The sequence below is a fragment of the Dermacentor variabilis genome, chromosome 7, assembly GCF_050947875.1.
Source record: "Dermacentor variabilis isolate Ectoservices chromosome 7, ASM5094787v1, whole genome shotgun sequence".
Classification (NCBI taxonomy): domain Eukaryota; kingdom Metazoa; phylum Arthropoda; class Arachnida; order Ixodida; family Ixodidae; genus Dermacentor; species Dermacentor variabilis.
Window position 1 is genome coordinate 27,018,689 of NC_134574.1, and position 15,840 is coordinate 27,034,528.

A 15,840-nucleotide genomic window follows, 5' to 3' on the forward strand; every position below is an offset into this window, starting at 1 on the left:
CATTACGATCCGACGGCTGGGCACCTCGGATTATCCCGGACGCTATCGAGGGTACAGGAAAGGTATTACTGGCCGCGTCTGATCACCGACGTTGCCGGTTACGTCAAGACATACCGAGACTGTCAGCGACGCAAGACAGTACCGACAAGGCTAGCGGGATTACTACAGCCGATCGATCCACCTTGCCAACCATTTAAGCTGATCGGGATGGACTTGTTGGGACCATTTACGACGTCAACAACCGCAAATAAGTAGATCGTCGTGGTGACGGACTACCTTACGCGCTTTGCTGAAGCGAAAGCTTTGCCGAAAAATAGGGCAGCGGAAGTGGTGAAATTCTTGGCAACACGGTGCCCCAGAAGTCCTCATCACCGACAGAGGAACGGCCTTTACAACGGAGCTCACCCAAGCTATTCTGCGGTAGAGTCAGACAAGGCACAGGAGGACAACTGCCTACCACCCGCAGTCGAATGGCCTTACGGAGCGGCTGAATAGGACCCTCGCCGACATTCCAGCAGTGTATGACGACGTCGAACACAAGGCCTGGGATGCCGTCTTGCCGTACATAACCTTCGCTTGCAACACGGCGGTGCAAGAAACAACACAGCTCATGCCATTCAAGCTGGTTTACGGCAGGAATCTGACGATGGCTCTCGACGCCATGCTGCCGCACGTCATCGACAAAGATAATCCTGACGTCGCCACCTATGTCCTGCGCGCCGAAGAAGCCCGACAGCTCGCTCGCCTACGGATCAAGAACCAGCAGCCTACCGACAGCCGACACTACAACATCGGACGATGCTACGTCGAGTACAAGTCCGGCGATCGTGTTTGGATTTGGACCCCGATGCGCCGACGAGGACTGAGTGAGAAACTATTGCGATGCTATTTCGGATCCTAAAATATCATTCGACGTATTTGCGAACTGGACTGAGGTTATACCAGACGACCTTTCCCATTCGCAGCGGCGCCGCGCACCATTTGAAGTGGTCTACGGGGTGCGTATTAAGCCCTTTTACGCACGCTGGCGAATTTTTTTCTTTCTTTCCTACGGGTGCTCTTGCTTTTTACTTTGTTTTTTCAGCATCGGGTCTATGCATGTTAAGAAGGGGGTATTGCACGTGTACTTGTTTTTTTATGTTTATCAGACGACCTTCATGGTCATCAGAGGGTGACGGGGCCTTCGCAATCCTGCGCAGTTTGCTGAAGCCACCTGCAATTTTGCGTCACGGTGACCCGACAGCCCCTTCAGAGGTGCACATTGACGCCAGCGGTGTTGGCCTCGGCGAAGTCCTTGCGCAGCGCGAACACGGGTTTTCTGATCGCATTGTGGCTTATGCAAGTCGCACGCTTTCGAAAGCAGTGAGCAAATACGCCGTGACGCAAGAGAAATGTTTGGCGATTATCTGGTCTGGTAATAAGTGACGGCCATATTTGTGTGGCAGCCCATTTGACGTCGTCACAAACCATCATGCACTTAGCTTGTTGTCATCACTAGGGAACCTTTCAGGTCGCCTTGTCCGTTGGGCACTTCGCTTGCAAGACTACGACACTCGCGTGCACTACAGTAGCGGCCGCCGGCACTTTCACGCCGACGCGATCTCGCGCTCTCTATTGCCCGACGACAATGCCCGCTGCTCCGTACCCCAGCTTGTCGTTTCTTCCATCGATCTTCACACCATCGCTTCCGAACAGCGCAAGGACCACTGGATCACCTCGCTGATAGACCTGCGCTCTGATCGATCGGTACAACCAACCACTCATGCGTTACGCCGTCAAGCCCATCATTTCGCCATTCGCGACGACCTACTCCACCGATGCAATGACACCACCGATGGCTACCAGTGGTTGCTAGTGGTACACCGCAGTCTGCGTTTTGAAATATGCACGTAATTGCACTCTGATCCACTGTGTGCACACTCGAGAGTATTCAAAACTTACCACTCCATTCGACAGCGGCACTACTGGCGCGGGCTGTACAGCTACGTTCAAAAGTTCGTTCGCTCGTGCCCAGATTGTCAGCGCCGAAAGTCTTCACCGCACCCCTCGTCAGCCAGTCTGCAACCGTTATTTTGCCCTACTCGGACGTTCGGGCGTGTCGGCATCGATATCCATGGGCCACTTCCCCTGACATCTGCTGCTAAACCCTGGGCCATCGTTGCTGTTGACCACCTCACGCGATACGCCGAAACTGCCACCCTCCCAGCGACTACAGGGCACGATGTTGCCTACTTCCGGCTTCGCCGATTCATACTGCATCATGGTCCATCACAGGAGTTGCTCAGCGATCGCGAACGTGCCTTCTTGTCGGAAGTCGTCGAAGCCATCCTCAAAGCACCGCACAACTACTGCTTACCATCCGCAGGCAAATGGCCTTGCAGAACGCTTTCACCATACCCTAGGCGACATGTTCGCAATGTACGTAGCCTCCGACCATACATATTATGATGTCATTATGCCCTTCGCAACCTACGCCTATAATACCGCCCCTCAGAGCACCACTGGCTTTCCCCCTTATTGTACGGCCGGCACCCGTCGCACACAATCGACACAATCCTTCCGTACGAACCTGATGCATCTGAATGTGCGCCTATTTCTGCCACAGCCAGACATGCCGAAGAGTGTCTAGATCTCGTTACTTCAAATGACCAAGAGTGCCAGAAGAATGTTCGCCGTGACACACTTCTGCGCCCACGTTCCTCGCCGCAGCGCTTGGGGGGGTTCTCCTGCCCTTACACTGCACTTGGTCTGCCGTCGAAACTACTGCTCCCGTGTGCTTAGATTTAGGTGCACGTTAAAGAATCCCAGGTGGTCAAAATTTCCGGAGTCCTCCACTACGGCGTGCCTCACAATCAGAAAGTGGTTTTGGCACGTAAAACCCCAAATATTATTATTATTAAACTACTGCTCATGTATGAAGGCTGCTACCGCGTCGTCGAACGCACATCTCCGGTGAACTACGTGATCAAGCCCGTTGAACCGTCTTCAGACATGTGACGTCGGGGACGATGCATAACTGCGAGTCGGTCTAGTTGGAACATTGTCAACGTCGACCACCTCAAGACCTACTATGACCCACTTATATTGACATGCTGTTACGTCGTCAGGTGTCTTCCTTTTCGTTCCCGGGGGTAATTGTAAAGAAGGATTGCAACGATATAGTGGGTGATCCTCTGCAGCACTTTCTAGTGTTTCGTCCTCTTCAGCGATTTTGCTCGTGAATGCCTCTCGCGCTCGGAGTCCGTGCTCGGCCTAGACTATCGCCGCTGCGTTGCTCCTAGTTCCACCACATGAGCACCTTAACAATACCAAACTGATGCACTGATGAAGTGAAAATATGGCCCGATAAGGACAGATGGATACACTCACAAAAAAGTATTTTTCAACAAGAAAGAGAAGTTAAATTCTATTTGCCAACACCCTGTAAACTATCGACATGCAGCAAACACTTTGGTAACAAATACATCTTGATTGTTGCCGCAAGGGATGTCACCTTGCAGGTTTTTCAATAGCAGACGGCTGCAAATAGTGTTGACCGATGCATAAGTTTATTACGGGTAAACTTGAATTGCACACTAAAGCGTTGATCTGATTGGGGGAAGATGCAACAGACCGGTTTGAGGGTTCTGTGAATGCTGAAAGACAGTTATATATCCTTAACTGTATTTACAGCGCAAAAATTCACGTGGAAGAAAGAAGAGACTAGGACACAGACAGCGCTTACTTCCAAGTGAATCTTTAATCAACTGGAGAAAGCTTATATGCCTTTTTACAAGTATGCGTGCTTGTAGACAGAAATGACCCCCAAACAACCAGATAAATAAATGAAGCCGCTGAGATGGCAGGATGCTGAAACATTTGTGCCAGAGTGCCATCAATCACCCTAAACGATGAAGAGATAGACTACTTGAATGTAACCCGTGTACTGATAGTACGCATAAATAACTTTTGTGCAATTAGCTGGCAACAGTGCGTCTGCGCTTGCATTCCATTGGGAACGTAACCCATGTCCTTTATAACATGCTGGAGTAATGTTTATACGATTAGAAGACAGCAGTGAAAAAGTGTTTTCTCGGTGATTAAAAATTCAGTTTGAAGTCAGCGCTGTCTGTGTCCTAGTCTCTTCTTTCGTCCACGTGAAGCCTTGCGCTGTGAGCATAGTTAAGGATGACTCACCAAGTAGCCCACACTTTTACATTGCTAAGATCGTTATGTAGTCGGAGAAGGTAAGATAGCAGTGTAAATAGTCACTTTTTTCAGTGAGCACAAATTTAGAAATTATTGAATGCCAGTTGCCCGTTGCATAGCTTGCCGGAACCACCGAGATGCTGCCTATTGCAAATTAGAACGAATTAGCATCCACCCCACGTGAAAAATCCCTCCCCTATGGAATGCTCTCTGGGCTCTTTAGGGTACCTGAATAAAAAAATGATGCCTTGATGGTGGTGCCACATTGGTCATGTGATGTTCTGCGCATCTTGCAGCAACTTTGGCAAAAACTTTTTAAGACAACGCTTAGCAGGGGTAAGGAACAAGTCGCTACGAGTCCTCCCAGTAAGCGCGCATGCGCGAACGTCCAGCGCACATTGACGATTTCATGTAGCGCTTGACAAGTTTGTGCAGCATTCAGTTTGTTTGTTATGCTACACAGTTCCTCACGCCGTGTAAATTTCTCTACATAAATGGCGCAACCGGAGCGTTGTTTTCTTGGGCAGGATTGCATCGAGCCTCACGAAGTAGCTAAAGCACTTCAAGCGAAAATATTTTTTCGTGACGACTCTAGAAGCTTGCTTATGCAGTGATTTGAGATTGTTGGCAAAATATTCTTCATGCGGATTCCAAATGCAAGCGGTGTAGTCCGGTCGCAATCTAGCTGTAATAACGGATGCCAAGAGCTTGGTCACTTGGTTTAGGGAGTGAAGGGTACGCCTAAAGAAACCAAGGGTTTGAAGCGCTTTCGGTAGTTAAGCAATCGATATACTGGTGCCGTGTCAAGTATGAAGAAATGTGAAGGCCAAGGTATATAACTGTGGGAACTTTTCAAGTGGCTACGTAATCATAGTGTAAAAGCCGTCCTGAGGTACAGAGGTGGAAGATCTGATGGCTCTTGTTCTGGAAATATTTATCACCATGGTGCCAGTTCTCCCATCACTTACAGTTTTCGTGAAGGTCCTACTACAGAGAATTGATATTGCTACACCGCAACCAAGAGTGGCGCCAGTTAGCAGACGATGATTTGACATGTAGAGGTGGAATCGGTCTCCACGGCCATCTTGTTTGTGCATCGTTGTCTCTCTTGTAAATATTGCAAATACAGTTTTATGTGCGACTTCTGCAACGTAACAAATTGGTGAGAGGGGCGGGAAATAACACCGAGAAACAACAACGGAGCTCTGCAGTGGTCGTCACCTCGGACTGGACACCATGACTGACGAAACCGGACCTTACATGGTGCGGCCCACATCAATGCCTACAGCCCCGATGGTTGTGCTGGCTTATCCGCGGGATCCAGGAACGTTCTGCCGCGCCGACCACCTCGACGTGGAACACTGGATTGACACTTATGAGCGTGAAGTGCCCACAACAAACGGGATCTGACGATTATGTTAGCTAACATGGTATTCTACCAGCAAGGCACTGCGAATGTGTGGTATGACTACCGCGAGGAAGAGCTGAATGACTGGGCCACTTGCAAACAGAGGATCAGGGACTTGTTTGGCCGTCCCGCCGGGCGGAAGAGCACTGCTAAGAAAGAACTAGCGACCACGCGCAGATGTACACAAAATCATACCTCTCTTACATACAGGACGTGCTTGCTCTGTGTCTTAAGGTCGACATCAATATGGCACTGTCAGATAAGGTTGGTCATGTGCTGAAGGGGATCGCTGACGATGCTTTGAACCTGATAATTCTAATAATGATAATGATTATTCGAAACTTCTGAACAGTTTTCTGGTGGGTACTTTGACGAAACGAACTGGTGAAATAATTGCGATATGCGTGGCGCAATTACTATACAGTGAACTCTCACGTGAGTGAACTTCACTGGACCGAAGGAAATAGTTCACTTAACATAAAGTTCACTAAACTGATTATTCACTAGCCAGACATAAGACATGGCATACAGAGTCAAAAGTTTGAAGTGCAATTCATGGAGCAAAATACATGGCATCCATAGTGTTAGAAATGTGTGAAATGGAATTTGTACACATGAATGAAAAACACACCACGTGGGTCGTTTGTGCGCACACGCGGAACCGACGAGACTGGAAAGAAAGAGACGGACGACCATGCCACAACTAGCCGGTCGGAAAAAAAAACACACCACGTGGTATGTTGTGTGACAAATCGCCGCTTTGCTCTGGCGGCGTTGTAGACACCAGCGATGTTACTTTGTTTATGGCCTCCGAGATTACGTGCTTGCTCGCTTTGTGCAGGCGATCTCCGAGGCCATGCCTCGTTGCCATTCGTTTTCCACGCCGCCGCTTTGCCCCAAGGGTGCTGTAGCACCAGCGGCGTTACATTGCCGCTGGGGCGGCGGTTTTATGAGGGCTGGCATTGGTTGCGCCTGCAGTGCAGTGCAGTGCAAGCCTTGGTCCGCTGAGCGAGTTCGTTAAATTAAAATGTTGACTGTTCCGAAATTCGTTTAAGTGAAACATTTTTGCATAGAATCTATAAGAAAACTGCCGGGGATTTTTAAAAAGTTCGTTATTCTGAAATATTCGATGAACCGACGTTCGTACAAATGAGAGTTTACTGTATTTATTTTTCAGCGAAACAAAAATGCAACTGACTTTCAAACTTGGAACTACTACGCAGTCGTACATTCAGGTGAAGGAGTTGGGAAGTCCAAGTAAGTAGCTTATCAAATGAAAATGCTTCCGTTTTATTTTTGCTTTCTAACTTGTGCTGGTGTGTACTGTTCGACAGATGTGCATTGCAGTTGCACAGTCACAACGGACTCGGTAGCCGTCATATTTACCTTAGGCTATATGTTGCAGGTTAGTGCAAGGAAGCCAGAAATATTAGAGTGAAGTTTCATTTGCCTCTTCCTTCAAGTTCAGTGCTGCTGCTGACTGCAGTCTTGTCGATTATTTTTTGCTCAATACGTGGGCCATACTGAAAACCATGCCATCCCCCGTCTTCATCGTAACATTGCCATCCCTGCTGGCTGCTGGCTACAGTCTTGCATTATTGGTCGCCGCCGGATATAATGCATACAAACACCGCATACAGTGCCCAATTAGTTCGTACCAAACATAGTGCCAACAAAGACCTTATATAATTCGAATCAAGGCGGCCAGTAGAGCAAAGTGATGCTCGTGAGCGCGGCCGTGATCTTCAAAACCAACACGCCATCGTTTTAATGCTATCATCGTCACTTGATCGGCTTTTTGCCATGGTGATCATTTCCTTGCTATCATGTTATCGTCATCCTTCAGCCGTTTCTTCACCGTCACCGTGTTGTCATATTTTCATTAATCAAGTCTCTATCTTTGATTTATCGTCATAATTCCGTCGTCGCCAAGCTATTGTCAACATCGCGTGGTCCCCGCAGGGCTGTCGTCGTGCCGTCGTGGTTGTCCCAGCGTTCTCATTTTGGCGTAGTGTTTCGACTGTCGTCATGTCTTTGTTGCCATGCTGGTGTTGTCATTTTAGATCCGTCATTCCCTTCGTCACAGCATCGTCTTTATATCATCCCTAGGTTGCCATGCCATCGCCGTTACATAATTGCCGTTATACTATGGTCGTCATGTAGTCCTCGCCACACGATCGTTATCATACAGGGTGTGAGACCAGGCTAATTGGTATTCCATGCTGAAGTGACTAGAGCAAGAGTGGACACGGGACACAAAGTGCGCTAGTCACTTCAGCGTGGAATACCAACTAGCCCTGTCTCACATCCGGCTTCAGTTCATTTCTAGTTCGTCGCGCTTTGTTGATTGTGTTAATGTTCATCCGTCTATCCTCGTAACCTTGATAGTAATCACTGTTTGCCGTGCCCGCGCCTTGGGATACTGCATTCGCAACGAGCAGCTGCCCGCAGACGTCCTAGCAGTCTTCGGTGTGCGCTTGTTGTTATCATACAAACGTCGCCACATCTCAGGGTCGTCAAGCCGTCGTCATACCATCGTCGGCCCTCCAGCATTGTCGCGCCAGTGCGATTACACCATTGTCGTCATACATCATCATTTCTCGAGCGTCATCCTGTTGTCACCATACCACCACCGTCACACCAGCGTCGTCATCCATGTTCAACGCGCTGCCCTCGTCGTCATACTATCGTCGCATTCAGAGCATTGCCATACAGTGGTCTTCAACGGATCTTCGTCATACCACCCCCGACACACCAACGTCGCCTCCCATGGTTGTCACACCGTTGTTGTGACACCATCGTTGTTACTACAGCGTCGTCATACCACCGTCGTCACACCAGTGTCGTGGTCCATGGTCAATGCGTTGTCTTTTTCGTCATGCCATCGTCCTCTACCGAGCGCCGTCATCACATTGTCTTCACGGCGTCGCTGTCTCACTATTGTCATGTCATCACCACTCCAGCGTCGCGATCTCATGGTCCTAACACTGTCGTCGTCATACCATAATCGTCAAGCAGTCGTCGTCATGCCGTTGTGGTCGTTCCTTCGTGATCATTTTGTCGTAGTTCTTTTAGTGTCGTTGTCGTCGCACCTTCGCCTTCATTTCATCACCTCTGATGTGTCGTCATCATACCATCATCTGCATGTCGTCGTGGTGGTTCCATCTTTTTCATCCCTTATTTTCAAGGATGTCATGTGCATTACTGAGCACATGTAAATGCATCTGCATACTTAAGGCACTCACGCACTCTCCGGGGGCTATCTATGTTTGTATTGTTACGGTACACAATGTTTGGCCATGAATGGAACAGATGCCAAATGCCTGAGACACGACTTGCCTCAACGTCATGCTCGTCAACATAAAACGACTCGTCCATTGCATGTGCGGAATGGGATTAGGCACCAGTGCAAATCCTACTCTCCTCTATCCAGGTTCGCCATCTCTACACCCAGGGTGGTTTCTCGACGAATTTCTCTCTGTGGGTTGACCTGTGTGCTGAAAGGGCCCTCTACCAGCGAGCAAGAGATAATGAGGCTGCCCGGATGGTGTAGGGTATAAGAAGGCCAGCGAGACGCCACGGACAGATCTTCTCTGCCCTTGAGTGAAGAAGCACGCACGCCGAACATTTCTGTACTTTTAACAGCGGAGCTGTTCTAAGTCGAGCCTTCGCCGTCCGGTGTCGCCCAGGTGGCCAGGTTCCGGAGCTCATTGCCAGAAGGCGTGCCCAGGTTTAGGAGCGGTATATCCTAGACAAAGATGGAAATAGACTGAAAGGGGAAGCAGCATTAATTTATATCTGAAAAATGACTGCCGAATCTTTCCAAGGCAATGAGGAGGCTGTATTTCAAGGAAAAAAGAGCGTGAAGGAGAACCACGTGGAAAAGGAGCTGGTGCTGACCAATTTCAATTGAGAGAAAGCCGTAGGGAAAAGTCCTAAGCGCACAGTCACAGTCACAGGGCTAGTCACAGTCACAGGGCTAGACGAGGTTCCCGTTAGGCTGAATAATGAATTAGGACCAAAACGTAAGGTGACTCGTAACGTAAACGTAACGTAACTCAGGTGAAAGCAGTGGAAAAAACTTTAAAAGATAGACGAATACCAGACAGTTGGCGAAAAAGTAGAATAAATTTAATTTGTAGAAGTAAGGGAAAAAAAGATAGAATTCACTCGTATAGACCGTTGAGAAATACATCGGTAATATACAGGCTATACAGTGCAGGTAATCAAATTAAAGCTGCAAGCATGGGCAGACAATAATGGCATTTTGGGAGCACTTGAGAATGGCTTCAGAAAAGGTAGGCGTTTGGATGGCAACTTATATGTCCTTACTCAGTGTATTGGAATATCAAGAGTAGAAAGTAGACCGTTATATGTGGTCTTTATAGACTTACAGGAGCGTATAACAACGTAGGCCGCAACATTTTGTGGGATATTCTGGAAGGGGAAGGCTTAGGGGACGATTGTGTGCAGCTTTAGAGAGAGATTTATCTAGAAAATACCGTTTGCACCCGCCGTGGTTGCTCAGTGGCTATGGTGTTGGGCTGCTGAGCACGTGGTCCCGGGATCGCATCGTGGCCACGGCTGCCGCATTTCGATGGGGGCGAAATGCGAAAACACCTGTGTACTTAGATTTAGGTGCACGTTAAAGAACCCCAGGTGGTCTAAATTTCCGGAGTCCTCCACTACGGCGTGCCTCATAATCAGAAAGTGCTTTTGGCACGTTAAACTCCATAATTTAATTTTTAAAATACCGTTTGCGTTGAATGAGAAGGGATTAGGAGCGAGGAGAAAATTAATATCAACAAGCAACTGAGGCAGGGGTGCCCTTTATCCCCGCTGCTGTTTATGATGTACATGGTGAGGATGAAGAGGGCACTGGAACGAATATCGGGTTTAATCTCTCATACAAACAGGCGGGTACAGTAGTAGAGCAGCAGCTCCCAGGTTTATTTTGTGCGCACAACATTGTGTTGCCAGCTAACAAGGAAAGTCATTTGCAACGTCTGGCTAATACCTGTGGACAAGAAGGCGATAATTTAGGTTTTAAACTTAGTGTTAGAAAATTGGGTCTTATGGTATTCAATGAAAACAGGGAACAGACAGTGGCAGTACGGGGCCAGGAAATACCTCGGGTAAAAGAATATATATACTTTGGTATATGGATAAACAAGGCAATAGATATATGCAAACACAGGAAGAAACAATAATAAAGGGAAGAGAAATGCCGTCATAATGAAACCCGGAGCGCTGTGAGAAAATAGGTGCCAGGGACTTCGAGGTATGGGGAAAGGTGTAATGGTTCCAGGACTTACATTTGGAAATGCGGTTGTTTGCTTGAAATCAGGGCTACAATCAGGAGTCGATGGCAACCAAAGGTCAGTGGGACGCCTCGCATTGGGCGCTCACAGGAAGACTACAAACCACGGAGCAAGAAACATTTAGGAGTGGAAACTCCGCTGCTTGCAGCGACCAGAAAAAGTCAAAAGCCCGCGGAGCCGTTATCGCGCTGGCGGCGCCTGGCGATAACGGGCAGGCGGCGCCGGAGCCACCTGCCCGGGCGCTGCATTTTTCTTTAGCTGCGGCTTCTACGACGCGCCACATGGCGCCGCCACTGTATACGGTCCCGTCGGCGCATACAACAATTAGGACCTTATCTGGTCGCCCGCGCTCGCTCGCGATGACGGGAGTTTCACCTCTTAAATGTCTTACTCCAGGCTACAAACGAAGCAGTGCAGGGTGATATGGGTTGGACAAGTTTTGAAGTGAGGGAAGCTCACAATAAAATTATTTGTGAAGAACGACTGAGGAATACGGAAGGAAGCAAATGGGCTGGGAGAGTGTTCAGATATTTGTACAGGAATAACATTGATTCACAGTGGAGGAAAAGAACTAGGAATCTAACCAGCAAATATGCGGGCTGAATGGTGAGCAACACAGCAACAAAGCTCGTGAAGCGGAAAGTCAGAGAGGCTGAGATTATCTCATGCGTGGCGGAAATGGAAAAGAAACCTGCCATCAGTAACTACTTAAGAGGAAAAGATGAACTCAGGAAAGAAACAATTTAAGATAACTGAAAGGGAAGCTCACTACTTTTCGAAGCGAGACCAGGATGCCTTCGAAAACGCGCCTATAGAATGAGATATAAGAAGGAAGAATAAGCATGTGCTTGCTATGAGAAAGCTGGGGAAACGATGGAGCATATTTCATTAGAATGTGAAGACATCTGCCCAGCTGTCGATTTTGGCACTACTGGCCTCCTTGAAGCCCTTGGGTTCAACGAGAGCAGGGGAAAAGTGAACATGTCCGCAGTAGAGATTAGTAAGGGGCGATTGGAAAATTGGCGGATGAAAAGAAGGGAAACGACAAACAACTGAGGCGTACAAAAACGAAGTTCACAATAGGGGTTCAGAAACTTTGGTTATGAGAATTCATCAACCCTCTCTTTTTTATTCTTTTCTAACAGAGGTTGGACATTAGGCAATAAAATAACAAGAGCTTGATGGCGCAACCAATTACTCCGTTGCAGAAGGGTTGATCCTAGAAACCCATCCATACGTCCGGGTACCTGACGGGATGGGAGCGCAGCAATCAGAAGGTGCGCCGGAGGGGGGGGGAGAGTGGTATAGCAGCAAGTGTTTCGCCGGCACGCGCCTTTTCGTCCCATGGATTCCACTCGGCGCGAGTGCGAGAAGCGCAAGCAAGGCGCCAGCGGAGGGAAGCAGCTACCGCGGTAGCTCGAGAACGGGAAGCGCAAGACAAGCGACGGTGGAGGCAAGCCAACACCACTTTCAAGAGAAGGCAACCGAAGCCGAGCGCCAGCAGCGACCAGCTAACCCCGGACTTCGAGAGTAGGAGGCCGAGCAGAGACGTCGAAGTAGAGAGATTCTTCCCACGGAGGGTGTCGATGGATGGTTCAAAATAGAATTCTTCGACCGTGAGTGCGGCCACATCTGCAAGGTGTGATCAAACCACAGTCTATCAGACTGTGGTTTGATCACAACCTCACGCAACGGAAGAGTGTGCGCAATCCGGAACCGAAGCTCGAATCTAGCAAAACGACAATAACGAGAGAAAAGACTTTCATGAAAATGGCGTTAAACACGAGTTCAAACTTGAGAAAGCGGCCACCAGCTTCGTTGTTTTGACAGCTTTTATTGTGTGGAACTGGCTTTTTGTCTTGGAGCGTACAGCTCAGCCATAACGATGTATTAGACTGCTGTTATTTATTTGTATGCCATCTCGGTGTTCCGTGCCGAACCCTCTCCGATGGTAAACCTGATTCGAGCTCCAAGCAGACGCTGTTGAAGGTCGGCGAAGCACCGTCACCGTGACAACTGGTGCAGGTCTAACAACTGATAAGCAGCGGAGCGACATCAATCTACGAGCCTCGTCTATCAAGTCGCAACTGGTGTTGATTTATGCCGGATTCTCGGCTGCATGGTGGTGAGTGTGGGACTTTCTATGCCGTGTTTTGCCAGGTTTTGTGGAAGGGTTAGAACAGCACGGGTAATTCGAGCTATTGCTGTTGCCCAGTTAGGTTGCGGCAGGATATTTGTGTACAATATAGACAGCAACACTAAAAGCAACCATGAATTTGTAGTTACTGCGCAAACCGGACTTGTTGGAGCTGGCAAAGGAGTTGCAACTGGATTTCACTGACGCACTCTGAAAACCACAGTTGATTGAATCTATTCTTGCTGTAGAGGCTGAGGATGATGAACCTACGGAATTCCTGGAGATCACTAGAGAGAGGGAGACTGCAAAAAGTCCGACAGAAGAACGTAAAGAACAAAAAGAGCGGGAGCGTGAGAACAAAGGAACACGCACTTGAAGCGACTCGAGCTTGAAATGGAACGCGCTCGAGCAGCAGGGCAGAGGAGCGAAGGAAACAGTGCAAGAGAGCGCGTATCGTTAAACGTGACAGAGCTAATGCGACTTTTTAAGCTCAGAGAGGACACTGGTTTGTTCTTGGTGACGTTCAAGCGGATGTGCTTGGCCACAGCGTCTACTCACACTGTTACTGAGCGAGACAACAGACGTAATCGCTTGCTTAACCGGAGAGGAAGCTGTAGACTATGATACGGTAAAAGTCCAGTTTGCTAAGGAAATATAGGCTGTCAGCGGAAGCGTCCAGCCGGGAAGTTACGCGAAATGGTGAAAGCTAGGAATGAGTCCTGTACAGAGCTTGCATATAAGCTTATGTAAAAAATGGCGGAATGGCTCAAGGAACAAAATGCTTGTAGTGATCATGCGAACGTTGTTCAGCGTTTTGCAGTTGAACCGTTTTATAGGCGTTTACCTGAGAACGTGAGGTACTGGGTTCTAGATAGGCCAGAAGGTAACACAATAGCCAGAGCCGCTGAACCAGCCGATGAATTTGTGACGCTCGGGCTCGCGATGTCAGCGAAGTTCGAAAATGCAATCCCAATTTCAGTCTCGGCAGGCCGAAGCTAGGGCACGAAACAAGAAAAGACGAGCCTATGATTGAGGGTACCACAGAAAGTTATACTTCAGGGTTGGAAGGCATCCTTGAAGTTAAGAAATGGGACGTGAGGAAACCCTTTCTTTGCTACAACTGTCACAAACCAGGGCACATTGCTGCGCAACGTAACAAGACGAAGTAGTGTATTTATTGGTCGGTTGCGATGACTTGAACATGAAGCTACTGGAACCGTACATGCGCGACCTTGAGGTAAACGGGAAACCATGTCGCGCACTGTGTGACTCCGTGGCTACTATGGACGTGGTTCATAGCTCTTATTTAGAACCTGAGATGTTAATGGGTGAATACAAAAGCAAGCTGTAGAAGATGACAGTGCATGTCTTCCGGTCGCAAATTTATCTATTAAAGGTTCTTTCTGCACACTTGAGACGGTAGCTGCCGCATCGCCCCCCTTCCTCCGCAGTACCTTAACCTGTTATCAAATAGGTCAAATCAGATTATGCGCAAGAAAGGGCTAATGTTCCGGGAGGCTGGCGTAATGGCACTAACGAGATCGAAAGCTTTTGAGTTAACTGCAAGAGAAGTCGCGGAAACGGTACTAATTGAGGTGGATGGATGTTCGAAACCTCAAAAAGCGCAGATCAAGAATGCCGCCCAGCTGGAAACGCAGGCGTTTGGATCTGCACATGCAGAGGTCCCGGTAGTGGCAGCAGTAGACTTATTGGAATATCAGTCGCCAGATTTTTGTGTAGCGCCTACGACGGAAAGCCTACAGCGGATTTTAGAGGTAGACAACCGAGCCTTGAAGTCTGAGCAAAACAAGAAACCCACCATGAGGAACATCCGAAGCAACCCAAACGAAGGCGTTGCACGGAAAAACGTGAATTTTTATGAGTGGGGCTGTGTACCTTAATGAAAACAATTTTATGAATTTTATTACCACGCAACGATTCCACGACCATTGCAAACATTTTCCCTGAAAAGCCTGACTCGGTTACGAAAAAGAAAAATGTCGAACAATCTTCTTCCCTTTTAGTCAGTGTGCAGTAATTACGCACTAAGCAACACAACATGCTGAGCTATGAGAGCATTACAGCCATTTGATAGCATCAATGATACTTGAAGAGCAACTACCGAAGCCAGAATTTGCAAGTATTTCAGCCAGGCACGTACCCAGGATTTTTTTTCGGGGCGTAGGGCACCCCCCTCCACCACCATCATCATCAGCATCATAATCAGCCTGTTTTATGTCCACTGCAGGACGAAGGCCTCTTCCTGCGATCTCCAATTACCCCTGTCCTGCGTCAACCGATTCCAACTAGCGCCCACGAATTTCCTAATTTGATCGCTCCACCTAGTCTTTTGTCGTCGTCGATTGTGTTTTCCTTCTCTTGGTACCCATTCTGTAACCCTAATTGTCCAACGGTTATCGAACAGGCGCATTACATGGCCTGCCGAGCTCCATTTTTTTCCTCGTGATGTCAATAATAATATCGTCTACACCCGTTTGCTCTCTGATCCAAACCGCTCTCTTTCTGTATCTTAATGTTATGCCAAGCAATCTTCGTTCTATCGCTCTTTGCGCGGTGCTTAACTTGTTCTCAAACTACTTTGTCAGTCTCCAAGCCTCTGCCCCATATGTCAGCACTCGCAAAATGCACTGATTGTACACCTTACTTTTCAATGATAGTGGTAAACTTCAAGTGAGGAGCTGGCAATGCCTGCCGTATGCGATCCCGTCCATTTTTATTCTTCTGTGAATTTCCTTCTCATGGTCAGGATTCCCTGTGATTAATTG

At 48.3% G+C, this 15,840-nt stretch overlaps 1 protein-coding gene across 6 annotated transcripts in view; it reads left to right on the top strand.

Moving 5' to 3' along the window:
* Positions 1 to 15,840, top strand: part of LOC142587383 (uncharacterized) — a 209,680-nt gene that overhangs the window by 40,956 nt on the left and 152,884 nt on the right. For 5 of the 6 annotated variants that reach the window (XR_012829508.1, XM_075698339.1, XM_075698341.1 and 2 more), the window contains exon 4: positions 6,774 to 6,853. Coding sequence is in view for 5 of the 6 variants with exons in the window: in XM_075698339.1 (XP_075554454.1) it covers positions 6,774 to 6,853 (80 nt within the window). In the remaining variant the exon portion in view is untranslated. Of the gene's footprint in view, positions 1 to 6,773; positions 6,854 to 9,029; positions 9,350 to 15,840 lie in introns of those variants that run through there. The other variant, XM_075698343.1, reaches the window with a different exon arrangement.